The sequence below is a fragment of the Salvelinus namaycush genome, chromosome 33 (genome assembly GCF_016432855.1).
Source record: "Salvelinus namaycush isolate Seneca chromosome 33, SaNama_1.0, whole genome shotgun sequence".
NCBI lineage: Eukaryota > Metazoa > Chordata > Actinopteri > Salmoniformes > Salmonidae > Salvelinus > Salvelinus namaycush.
This window is the reverse complement of record NC_052339.1, coordinates 33770989-33784257: the sequence shown is the minus strand read 5'-3', so window position 1 is coordinate 33784257 and position 13269 is coordinate 33770989. Positions and strand designations below refer to the sequence as shown.

At 45.4% G+C, this 13269-nt stretch overlaps 1 protein-coding gene across 1 annotated transcript; it reads right to left on the bottom strand.

Annotated features, from left to right (window-relative positions):
- Positions 1 to 927: 927 nt before the first annotated feature.
- Positions 928 to 12442, bottom strand: LOC120027969 (kelch repeat and BTB domain-containing protein 2-like). Its single transcript, XM_038973065.1, has 6 exons — positions 12291 to 12442; positions 11871 to 12004; positions 7384 to 8111; positions 5934 to 6099; positions 3191 to 3424; positions 928 to 2591 (listed from the first exon to the last, which is right to left on the bottom strand). Exons 3-6 carry the CDS (start codon positions 7554 to 7556, stop codon positions 1263 to 1265), a joined length of 1902 nt encoding a protein of 633 aa, XP_038828993.1. The 5' UTR covers positions 7557 to 8111; positions 11871 to 12004; positions 12291 to 12442; the 3' UTR covers positions 928 to 1262.
- Between the last annotated feature and the right edge of the window lie 827 nt (positions 12443 to 13269).

Genomic DNA, 13269 nt, shown 5'->3' with positions numbered 1-13269 from the left:
GAGAGAGTGAAGCAGGTGTGTGGTTGATGATAGTACTGAGAGAGAGAGAGAGTGAAGCAGGTGTGTGGTTGATGATAGTACTGAGAGAGAGAGTGAAGCAGGTGTGTGGTTGATGATAGTACTGAGAGAGAGAGTGAAGCAGGTGTGTGGTTGATGATAGTACTGAGAGAGAGAGTGAAGCAGGTGTGTGGTTGCGAAGACCTGCATAAAAAAAAAAAAAACAGCCGGCATAAATCCTCTTATCACTATGCTGAGACGGAGGTTAGCAAGTGTTGGCGCTCTTCTGTAAACTTCCGGCTGGCTGTGTGGAAGACCTGTGTCCAGAGAGATTGACTAAGTAAGCGTCCACAATGGCTCCCTATAGAGTGCACTACTTTTGACCAGAGCCATATGGGCGAGCTCAAGAAGCGTACGGTTGCCCTATGGACCCTGGTCAAAGGTAGTGCACTCTGTAGGGAATAGGGAGCCATTGTGGACGCAACCCTAGGAGACAGGCTAGAGGGGCGGTAGTGTACCAGGGGAGAGACAGGGGCTTGTGTGGGTGTCTGGGACCGAGAGGTGAAGAGATGACTAGTGACAGGACCTGCAGTCACCACCTAGAACCCTCTCCCACACCTCCCCGTTCCCACTGCGACACCTCAGACCTCCGCCCTGTCCCCTGGATGTTCCAATACCACGTGCATCCCAAAATGGCACCCTAATTCTAGATAAAAATAAATAAAAAAAGCACTTATTTTGGCAAGAAGCCTATAGCGCTCTCATCAAAAGTAGTGCCCTACAAACAGGAAGCCATTTGGGACACAAGCCAGGTGTCCCTGGGAAAGACACGTGGATTGAAAACAGTGTTAAGAGAGATGGAGATCGGGGGGGGGGGTTGGTACAGTTTCCATCATTATTCCAAGGAGACTTTCACCTGTAAGTGCATCATCATCATCACAAACATATCAGTTTACTTGTGATAATAAAGTCAGAACTGGCAACAACAAAAAATTAAGTTAAAATCCTAGTATTTGGAGGGGGAAATCGTTTTTTCGTTTCTCTCCTACATTTTGAATGTCTGACTGTTCAGTACTGTTTGTTTGTCAGCAACAGCCAGCCAGGCAGAACAGCCTTTAAAATGCAGCAAGTCTAGTAATTGTCAGATGCCTCTGATCCAGATAAAAACCCACTTAGTGCCTCAGTACTGTGGTAATCTACTCCTCCGACCCCCTCAAGCCTTCAGGGCCACCCCTCCAACACATCCAGAGGTGAAAGGTCAAGAGTTATATGTGAGGGAGAGACACCATCTCCCCGTCCACCTGAAACTCCTCGGCCCCGTCGGGGGAGAACAGGTAGGTGGGTGGTTTCCATGGGGACTCCTCCAGACAGGACGGGTACAGCTTCCCCACAGAGCAGCAGAAGTCCTTCCCCAGGTCCCATAGTACCCGCTCAGACACGGGCTGCCTCAGGAACCAGCGGTCCAGCTCCAGGTCGTACTGGTAGATGGCGTACTTGGCGCGCTCGTTCATGTGAGTCTCACGCATGAAGATGCAGAGAGAACCCGGGAGGACCACAGCCCGCACGCACGGGTCCGAGTAACGCTTGGCGGGGATGTTGGCGGCCAGGCGCCACTCGTTCTTGCCGACGTCGTAGATCTCCACGGTGACCGAGGAGCCGTCGATGGTGCTGGTAGGCATGCGGACACCTGAGCTGCTGACCAAATGGAGCCCGCCGATATAGAAGATGAGGTCACCGAAGGCAGCGGCGGAGGCAAAGCAACGACTGGTCTTCCTCATGGCCATCTCTACCCAGGTGTCAGCACGGGGGAAGTAGCAGTACATGAGGTCGTGGGTCATCACGTAGACACAGCCGTGTGCCGCTACGGACGTGGTCCAGTTCCAGGCGCAGGGGAGAGGAGACGTCATGGCCCACTCGTCTTTCTCACAGTCGTAGCGCTCTACAGTACGTTTATTCAGCTCCCCGCCCACGTTGTCCCCCCCGATGGCGTAGATGTAGCCTTCACAGTAGACCAGAGAGGGCTTGATGCGGGCACACATCATGGGCGTCTTGGGCAACCAGGTGTTCTGCTGGGCATCGAACCAGAAGAAGCTGTCCACCGACCGGAACACCGCCTGCATCTTGCTGCCGCTCTTCCCGTGGTTGGCGATTGAGTTCTTCAGCGGGATCTGCCCGCCGGCGATGAACACGTCGTTGTCGGGGGTGACGAGCGTTCCCACCTTCTGAAGGTCGCCGGGTGGGTTGCTGAGCTTGTAGACCTTCTCAGCCTGCGGGCTGTAACACACTACCGTGTGGTTGGGGCCCGTCGTCACCTGACCCATGTCAGCCGGCGACTCTGACGTAGCCTCCATAAAGATCAGCATCTCCTCCTTGGTCATCCCCAGGCGGGGTTTGAAGAACTTGGGCATGGACTTGTAGAGGCCCTGCACTACGACAGACTTGTCGTTAGGAGGTAGGCCCTGGAACCAGGCGCGCTGCGTCACCTCAGACAGAGCGTCGATGCGGATCTGGCTGAGCACCGAGGAGAGGTACTGGGACCTGGCCTGCATGTTGTACTCAAGCCACAGCATGGCCGCCTCTCTCACCGTCTCCTCCTGAGAGAAGAAGAGGAGAGAATGTTTATCATCCCATGGGCAGTAATTTGGAGGTATTCCAGAAAGCAGGACTATAAAAAGGGATACTTTAGGATTTTGGCAATGAGACTCTTTATCTTGAGTCAGATGAACTCATACATACCATTTTTACATTTCAGAGCCGTTTGAAAGAAGTTGCTAACTAGCTCAATTGCTAACTGGCGTTGGCAGAATGACTGGACGTCTCTGATAGCATTACAGGCATTTTGCTAATGATTGTTAGTATTGGCTCACCAAACTACCTTTAACTTTCTTCATACTGGACACAGAGACAAGTTAATCTGACTCTCGGGAACTAGATACAGGCCCTCATTGCCAGAATCTCAAAGTATTCCATTAAGTGAGCTTATATATGTGGCTAACTCTTGGTTGTTGTTGTCAAACCAGTTATACCATGCCAATTTCAAAAAGCTGAAGTTTATTTCAAGCCATTTGACAGTTAGCTGGCCAGGGTCATTGATCCTGCTTGCTGGATCAGACCCACGCTTTACCAACGATAGTCCGTAGAAAATACACAGCCAACAATATGAAGACAAAGTATATAAATATAAGGTAACCACCTTCTCCACGTTGAGGTTGTCTGAGCTCAGTACATCGACCAGCAGCTCGTGGGACAGCTGTAGGAAGGCCTCCTGACGGTAGACTACGGAGAACTTGTGTTCCACCATTCGCTTGGCGCTTTGCTTCAGCTCCACACAGGAGAACAGGTCCCCGATGCTCAGCATCCGGACACAGTTGTCTGCGTGGATCTTCTTCACCAGGTAGTCCCTGCACTGCAGTAGCACGTCCTCTACCTGTATTTGGGAGGGGGGTAATAACACTAACCTTAGTTGAATGAGGTCACTGGATGAGAGCATTTATTAAAATGATTTTTTAAAGTTTTGTTATAGAGAACCAGCCAACCACAGTATGAAAAACTACCAGGACACAAACATTGTGATTATGTTAGTAAGAATAAATTACAATCATTGTCCATTTGGCCTACACATAATCCCCATTCATTAATCCTCTTTCATGAATGCTCTGAGTCCACTGATCAGAAATTGGACGGTCAGTGAGTAAGACACCAGGGACGTAAGACACCAGGGACGTAAGACACCAGGGACGTAAGACACCAGGGACGTAAGACACCAGGGACGTAACGTTACACATCAATCCGTCATTCAAACGTTTCAGATACAAGTGCGTCGGTCTGCGGACCCCAAACCAATCCAAATGTGGCCTGCGTCGGTCTGCAGACCCCAAACCAATCCAAATGTGGCATGCGGTCTGCAGACCAAACCAATCCAAATGTGGCATGCGTCGGTCTGCAGACCAAACCAATCCAAATGTGGCATGCGTCGGTCTGCAGACCAAACCAATCCAAATGTGGCATGCGTCGGTCTGCAGACCAAACCAATCCAAATGTGGCATGCGTCGGTCTGCAGACCAAACCAATCCAAATGTGGTCAGAAAATCAATACAAATGAGTCGTTGGTTCAGCTAGTAGAGACAACACATCTGGCTATACCTGCTGAACGGGGCATAGATACTTCATGGTTCAGGTTCACCATATAATTGAAATAAAAAAGCTGAGTGTATATGATCACGTTTAAATATACAGAGTAAAGTTGATAACGTCATATTGGAGGACAACAAAATCACTTGTGGGGCACACTGCATGGTCAAAGCGAGAGGAGATGACTCCAGAAAAACATCGTCAAAACCATTCTATTTTCGGGGTGAAATCAAAGTTGAGAGAGATACAGTTGAAGTCAGAAATTTACATAAACCTCATCCAAATAAACTGAGTTTAAAATGTTTCACAATGCCTGACATTTAATCCTTGTAAACATTCCCCGTTTCAGGTCAGTTAGGATCACCACTTTATTTGAAGAAAGTGAAATGTCAGAATAATTGTAGAGAGAATGATTTATTTACTTTTTTGCCACATCTTTGGAAGTATGCTTGGGGTCATTGTCCATTTGGAAGACCAAGTTCCGACCAAGATTTAACTTCCTGACTGATATCCTGAGATGTTGCTTCAATATATCCACAATTTCCCTCCCTCATGATGCCATCTATTTTGTGAAGTGCACCAGTCCCTCCTGCAGCAAAGAACCCCTACAACATGATGCTGCCACCCCCGTGCTTCACGGTTGGGATGGTGTTCTTCGGCTTGCAAGATTCCCCATTTTTCCTTCAAAGACAACAATGGTCATTATGGCCAAACAGTTATTTTTGTTTCATCAGACCAGAGGACATTTCTCCAAAAAGTACGATATTTGTCCCCATGTGCAGTTGCAAACCGGAGTCTGGCTTTTTTATGGCGGTTTTAGAGAAGTGGCTTGTTCCTTGCTCAGCGGCCTTTCAGGTTATGTCGATATAGGACTCGTTTTACTGTGGATATAGATACTTTTGTAACTGTTTCCTCCAGCATCTTCACAAAGTCTTTTGCTGTTGTTCTGGGATTGATTTGCACTTTTTTCACCAAAGTACGTTCATCTCTAGGAGACAGAACGCGTCTCCTTCCTGGGTGGTATGATGGCTGCGTGGTCCCATGGTGTTTATACTTGCGTACTATTGTTTCTACAGATGAACGTGGTACCTTCAGGCATTTGGAAATTGCTCCCAAGGATGAACCAGACATGTGGTCTAAAATGTTATTTTCTGAGGTCTTGACTGATTTCTTTTGATTTCCCATGATGTAAAGCAGAGGCACGGTGTTTGAAGGTAGGCCTTGAAATACATCCGCAGGTACACCTCCAATTGACTCAAATTATGTCAATTAGCCTATCAGAAGCTTCTAAAGCCATGACATCATTTTCTGGAGTTTTCCAAGCTGTTTAAAGGCATAGTCAACTTAGAGTATGTAAACTTCTGACCCACTGGAATTGTAATACAGTGAATTATAAGTGAAATAATCTGTCTGTAAACAATTGTGGGAAAAATTACTTGTGTCATGCACAAAGTAGATGTCCTAACCGACTTGCCAAAACTATAATTTGTTAACAAGAAATTTGTGGAGTGGTTGAAAAACAAGTTAATGATTCCAACCTAAGTGTATGTAAACTTCCGACTTCAACCGTCTGTCTGTTCATTGGTTATGTCATAGCTCATTTGTAAACAAAATATTAATATACTTTTAGCAAACACTTAATCTGCAAAAATGTGTTAGTGGGTTTTGGTGATTTCAGAACAAAAAAAACCAAGGCTGCATTGCCCCCCTATTCTGATAGTGGGGTGGTCGATGCCTAGTCTCCTTTATGGCTCAAATCAGGTGCCTACAGAGTACATATACCATAGACATGTGCCGTGTCCTACCTGGAGGAAGCATGCCGTCTCATAAAGGGGCTCCACGGTGTTGTCGTTAATAGCCAGGTTGCCTGTATAGGCATATGTGATGATCATCTGCAGGGTGGCTGGGTTCACGTTCCTCAGGTGAACATGACTCTGTTTACTCTCAGACAGACCACTCATAAACATGGCCCTGAAGAGGAGAGGAGAACAGGACAGAGTTACTCTCAGACAGACCAATAAGGCTCTGGTCAAAAGTAGTGCACGTGGTAGGGAATAGGATGCTTTTTGGGCCACTGCGGTAGACTGTCAATCCCAGCAGCCCCAGTTGAACTCAGGCATGAGACTAAAACCAGTGACCAGACCACAGCATGTTCTCTGGCTGTGTACTCTGCTCTGTGGCTCAACACCCCAGCCAGCCATAGCGTCCTCCCCCCTCCCGACACCCACAGAAGGAAACCTCTAGAAGCGTCCTCCCTCCCGACACAGCCGTATCCTTGAGAAGCATAGTGCACTACTTTAGCCCGGGGCTCATAGGAGAGCATATATGGTGGTTTGTTTACTGCTCACAACAGGATCTGGATCTGCCAGGGTCATGCTCTGGATGTTACACAACGCTGCAGGCATCCCTCTGCCTGGCCCCCCTCCCCAGGTCTGTGTGCGTGACAAGGCTTCCCTTTCCCTGCAGCAAGGGGAGGAGGGACACCTCTCGAGGGGGGAAGAGAAGGGAGGGGCGAGCCAGGGGGGGGGGGGGACCTCTGAACCCTAGAGGGGAAATGCTTTGCATGTTGTCACCACATATCGAGTGGCGTGTGTGGGAACCAGTGTAGAGCTTGTTCCAGATTGCACCCTATTCCCTATATACTGTTGACCTGGGCCCATAGGCAGTAGGGTGCCGTTTGGGACACAACCCATGGTCTAATAACGGTTGCTGTTTACTAAGACATATATAGAGGTATGCGTGTTACTGTTCGTCCGCACCTTTTATTTAACCCTGATTTAACCAGGTAGGCCAAGATAACGCAAAGCAGACAAAGCAAAGCTTGCATCTCCCTCGGCAACAGTTATTGGTAATACTCCCAAACAAATGATTTGAACCCGTGGTTCAGGAAGTATCCCAGGGTAGTCCCAGGGGCTTCTGAAAGAAGCACAACATTAGATGACTAAAGTGCTGCAGTTGAAAGTGGAGTCCCAAATGGAACCCTATATATATATATATATATAGTGTACTACTTTTGACCAGAGACTTAATAGGGTGCCATTTGGGACACAGGCCAGGAGTGACTTAATGGTTTCCCCCAATAGGCCTGCTGCTGTACTGTAGTACTGGTACGGGACGTTCTGCTGAACAGAACAGGACAGTGACTCACCTGAAATACAAGCTGCATGAGACAGTACAGTGGACTACATAGGGGCCCATAGACCTGTCCTCTGGTCAAAAGTAGTACACTACGTAGGGAACGTGGAGTTACCTCACCTGAAATAGGAGCTGCATGTGGCCAGGACCATCTTGTGACAGGGGAACTCGTGGTCCTCCACCAGCAACACCACGTCAGTTAGTAACTTCTGTTCATAAAACAACTTGAGCTGCTCTAGCAGGGAGACAGCGTAGTCCGTGTTGACTGGCCTGCGCTCATTGAGATCCGACATCGTTGCATCCCATGAAATCACGCCCCCAGTTTCAGTAGTTAACAAAGCCGGTAAAAGAACCGGGCTCCAAAACCAACCTGGAAAGTATGTTGTTTTTTTTATTTATATTAAAAAAAAAAAAAAATCCCAGAGAGACCCCGCTGCTTTGTGACACCAGTGTTGGCTGATCGACAGAACAGGCGTGTCCCAGGACCAGGTTAAAGTACTTCTGCAGCAAAAAAACAAAACAGCAACTCCTCCTGTTCCCCACTGATGGATGAGCAGTTAGGGAGACCAATCAGGTTGGTTCCTCTCTCAGCAGGGAGACCAATCAGGTAGCATCCTCCAACTGGGCTCTATCTGTAGGGCGTTGTCTAGAACCTCCAGAGTATACCAGTCAGTTCTGGTGGGTCAGTCTCGGCTGTGTTGTCCCTCCTTGCTCTGTATAGCCCAGACAGACAGGTCTCTCTCAGGGCATAGAGAGAGACAGACGGGCAGGCACAGGGTACTGGATGGAGGTAGTGGGGACAGAGACTGTGGTGGTGGGGATGGTGACACTGCTACATCAGTTCTGGGCTGAAAACACACAGAATCAGAATCAATCAAATCAGGTCCAGGATACAGAAACCCTAGTTGTTTATATAGTGCACTACTTTAGAACACCTTCTCATTCAAGGGTTTTTTCTTTCTTTTTACTATTTTCTACATTGTAGAATAATAGTGAAGACATCAAAACTATGAAATAACACATATGGAATCATGTAGTAACCAAAATAAAAAGTAAAAAATAAAAAAAAATTATATTTGAGATTCTTTAAAGTAGCCACCCTTTGCCTTGATGACAGCGTTACACTCTTGGCATTCTCAACCAGCTTCATGAGGTAGTCACCTGGAATGCATTTCAATTAACAGATGGGCCTTAAAAGTTAATTTGTGGAATTTCTTTCCTTCTTAATGTGTTTGAGCCAATCAGTTGTGACAAGGGCGTTGGTAAATTGGTAAACTCTGATTTACCACCCCAAGATATCCATGCACAACGTCTATTTGCGCCTCTACTGGATGGAAACTACAAATGTAAAGGCTGTGCTCAATGCAATGGCACTTATAAATGTAGATCCTTCAAACACCCCCAAACAGGGAAACAGATCCCAATCGAAGGTGTTATCACATGCTCCTCCACTAAAGCAGTCATCTTATAACTTGTCCTTGTGGTAAAACTTGTGGGTAAAACAAAGCGTGAATTAAAAGTACGCATCTCGGAGCATCGTAGCACCATTAGGTGCCTAAACCCGACTTACCCAGTTGCGTCCCACTTTTTGCAAGAAAACCACTCGATTTCGTCTCTACATTATATTGGCGCGGAACATGTCACCCTCCCTAGGAGAGGGGGTGACCTCGACAATTTATTGTTAAAACGAGAGGCTGCCTGGATCTTTAATTTAAAGACCCTTGCTCCCTTCAGTCTCAAAGTAGACTTTGATTCTTGCGATTCTGCTATTGTACATTTTTGTAGGCTTATGTAGCCAAATTGTATCTATGATCGTACACTATCCATTAACGTTTTGTATGCCATTTTAATATATGAGAATTAACCAATGATATCAGGCCACACCTGGCCATGATTACAGACACCTGTGTGTGTCTTTTGACACTATAAATGAGTCATCCAGCAGTGTTTGTCATTATACCCTGACGAAGACAGCTTGTCTGTCGAAACGTTGGACAAATATTTTTGCATCTGATCTCCTAGATCAGCTCGCCTTTATATATTTTTAAGTGTTCCACGCCGCTAGCCAGCACCTCTCCTAAACAGGTGTGCGTTTATTTTGCCTCTAGATTAATTTGAAGAATCTAAAATATATTTGATTTGTTTAACACTTTTTTGGTTAATACATTATTTAATAGTTTTGATGTCTTCATGAGAAAAACCCTGGAATGAGTTGGTGTCCAAACTTTTGACTGGTGCGGTATATCTTATCACTCTCTCCCCTCAGCCTATCAGATCAGCCCACATCCCTTCTGCATGAGAAAAGTGCACTGTCAATCTGGTCTACCCTTGCAGGTCACTTCCCTCCCTCCATCCATCCATCCATCCATCCATCCTCCTATCCCTCCCTCCGCTTGGTGAGTCTCATTGCACTCGCTGACAGACAGACAGCTACGTGCCTGTGTGTCTAGCAATTGACAGCCTGACACAGGGAGTGTGACACTGATTAAAAACCCAGATTCACTTGTTAATGGGGCACTACTAAGCGCACCATAAAAAGTGTGTTTAAAAATCAAAACTAGAGCACAGCTTTGTAAGCCAACACCACACATAGGTTGTCCCAAATGGCACCCTAATGCCTACATTGGTCAAAAGTAGTAACACTATGTAGGGAATAGGGAGCCATTTGGAACACAACAGTCATATCCTGGATGACTTTAGCCTCCATCCCTGGCACGATGCCATGCTACAAAGCTATCAAGGCACTTTTATTATCAACCCATTGGCTTAAATAAATGGTGCAGTCTACCCTATACAGTCCTACCAATGCCAAACTAAGGCAATTGGTGACCAAAACAGCACATTTCTCCACGTTAGCCATGTCTGCGTTTACACAGGCAGCCCAATTCTGAGAGAGAGATAGATAGGATCTATAGCTATCCATCTCCCTGGCCTGCAGTCAAATGTAGGCCTATAAATAATTTATTATTTGCCTCAAACAGCAAGTAAACAAAGTCTGTCATTCTCAATGGATGTAAAAAAAATAAAAATAATTGTTCCTCAATGTAGCCTAGTTGAAAAATATTTACAGCTCTCTCCCTTTCGATAACCACTCAGCAAAGTCGAAACAGTAATGCTCTGATCCGGTGGAAACTTCATAAAATATGCCTACATGATTACTTCTTATCCCTTAAGCAAATAGCCTACAGCAGTGTCTGGAGCGGGAAACTGAGGCCAAGAATATTTGATACAATGTTGCAAGTTTGCTAGCACCAGCTTCTGGCTGGACCAAGTTAATAGTTGATACAACTTGTCAAGTTCCTTGCAGAGAGGCCATGCATAGCCAATGTGATTTATAAAAATTTTAAATCAGGATAATTTCTTATTTTAATTTATTTGTTGGCTTTACATATTGACAATAAGTTACAAATATAAAAGTATAATTTAGTTATAATTTTGATTAACCACATGACATTGAGAGATGAAGATTATAAATGAAACTGTTCGACAAACATTTGCATATGAAAATCATAACTGGTACACAGATCAGTAGAAATGGTAGGATAACCTGGCACTCCACATGGAAAAGGTTACCGACCGCTGGTGTAGCCTATACCGGTAACTTCAGAACCTCAATGGCAGAATCTGTGAAGGCCCGCAAGAGGGTCGGGAGTTTTTCTTCTGGTTACGCTATATTGATCTGGCTCCCTCTTCGGTAGTTTGTGTGTCTGAATTTTTAATCGCAGTGTTTAAAGCGTCAAACAAGCTCAATAGTCTATATATGAAAAAATACGTTTTAAAGAAACAGACTACGCTCGGTCGACCGAGATTTTATTTATTCGGGGACAGCCGTAACTGGCAACATTGTTGGCGGCCATGCACCAAAACATGGTGTACTACTAGTTAGGATAATCACGTTGGCCATCTCACTTCACATGCCAATGTCGTGATTCGTGCGTTTATGCCCTCCTCCCCACAACATGGGACATGACGCTGGCTAACATAAATATGACCAACTTTAGCCTGTGTACCGTCTGAAACCTTATTGTAGGTAGCTAGCTGCCTAACGTTAGCCAACTAGCTATCGGTTGGTTAGCACACTCGTCTAGCTAACGTTAGCATAGCCAGCTAAAAGCTGTTGTATTGAATTTAGAGCGCTGAAAACTCAATTGATACCATTTGTGGTAGTTAGCTAGTTTAACTAGAACATCACGAGTTTGCTAGTTATGCATTACATGACATCCTTACTGCTAGGCCACATTCACGGTCACTATGTAAAAATAACTGTTAACTTAGTTGATTGGTAAACTTGGTGACTAATTTCATGGTGATAATTCAAATCAATGTATATACATCTGGTTAGTTAGCTAGCGGATTAGCTAGCAAAATTAACTGGTTATCTAGTCAGTGTTATCGCGTAAGTTACCGTTACTTTTGTCAGTGCTAGTTACCTTAACATTCTGGCTAACTGGGTTAGTAAGCTAATGTCAGCTAGCTGCATGGGTTACTGCCCCATTTTTCTACTTCTCAACCCCCCCCCCCCCCCCCCCACACACACTTCAAAACATGGATAAGCAAGCCAGGCCTTCAGTGGATGTGATGACTTGACTAGCTAGGTAGCTACTCACCTTTCTTTTTTCGAACCATTTATTCCTTAAAAGTTTGATTGCCAGGTCCCACGCAGTCTAATCGTTGGTTATAACGTTGGCTAGTTCGCAAAAAGCGGCAGCTGCTCTTCCCTTCCGGGTACTTCTTGCCCAGACTTACACCCACACATATATCATGACAACCAAATTATTCAGTTAGCTACAGTGATGAACTAAAAATCATATCAATTACGAATTTGAAATCTACCGTTAGGTCCATATTGGTTTCCAGCAGACTCATAGATCTAACTAAGCATGCAGGTAAATAACAAGCAACGTAACGCTAGCTAGCAAGCAAGGGTTAGCTGTTGACGATAACTAGCGTGAGCTGGCTAACAAGCGACAGTTACATTACAAGTTAACTATGTTTGTCTGTTAAGATTTTAAACAAAAATTCCTTACAAAAGCTAATTTAAGCGCTATTCCAGCATATTCGATGCCGACCGGTCTTCTCTTGCTATTACAGAAAGCGGCACGCTACGCAAAGATAGTAACTAGCTCCGGAAGCCGAATTTACACAATTACGACAGAAGCAACCAGCAAGACACCTTTATACAAAACGCTGGCGCCGGTTTCCACTAATTACCACAGCCACAAAGTCAAAATGTATTATGTCGTTCAAATTCATGAAAACAACAATTTGCTTTTTTCGTCTTAATGTAGGGTTAGGCATAAGGTTAGTAGTATGGTTAGGTTTAAAATCAGATTTAAAAAATATATATAAATGGTAGAAATAGGCGGGGTTTATGACTTTGTGGCCGTGGTAACTAGTGACGACCGCAGTGCAAGACACCAGAGGCTAAATGAGGATACTGGGCATGCGCCCAAAAAACTCTCAGCGAGGGGATTCTATCAATGCACCGGGTTAGCGTTGATTGCGTTCGATTTGGAACCGGGCTGCATCCCGGCCCACTGTTCTGGCCGACGGCAAAGTCGGTTAAAAACAAGTGATGTAGGTTAAACACGTGGGGTAGGGAGTAATAATAATATAATATGCCATTTAGCAGACCATTCTATCCAAAGTCACTTACAGTCATGCGTGCATACAATGAGTTGCCATTGATCATGACTCTTGGTTCCATGACATTACAAATAAGAGTCATAGGATGCTCTGTAGCGGGGAGCTTTGTTAAGAGTCTGAACATGTATCACGCATCGCTTGCGGTACTTTTTTGGAAGCATTCATATCTGTGAGAAATAATGTAATACTTTTTTTAAAAGGTTAAACAGATACACCTTTAATAGGGTTAGAGTTTCCACACGGCCATATTTCCATGTTACAAGGCTTGTTTACTGAAGACAGGGTGGACTATCTGCGCTAATTAGCTGTCGGCGTCTCTGAACACCTGTATGTAAACGGAAGACAAAAGCCACAAACTTG

Excerpts from the sequence above, each read along its gene's own strand:
- LOC120027969 (XM_038973065.1), bottom strand. The coding sequence starts at position 7,556 with ATGTCGGATCTCAATGAGCGCAGGCCAGTCAACACGGACTACGCTGTC. Across the intron at positions 6,100-7,383 it reads ACATGCAGCTCCTATTTCAG|GGCCATGTTTATGAGTGGTC; the intron begins GTGAGGTAACTC and ends TCTCCTCTTCAG. Across the intron at positions 3,425-5,933 it reads AGACGGCATGCTTCCTCCAG|GTAGAGGACGTGCTACTGCA; the intron begins GTAGGACACGGC and ends TCCCAAATACAG.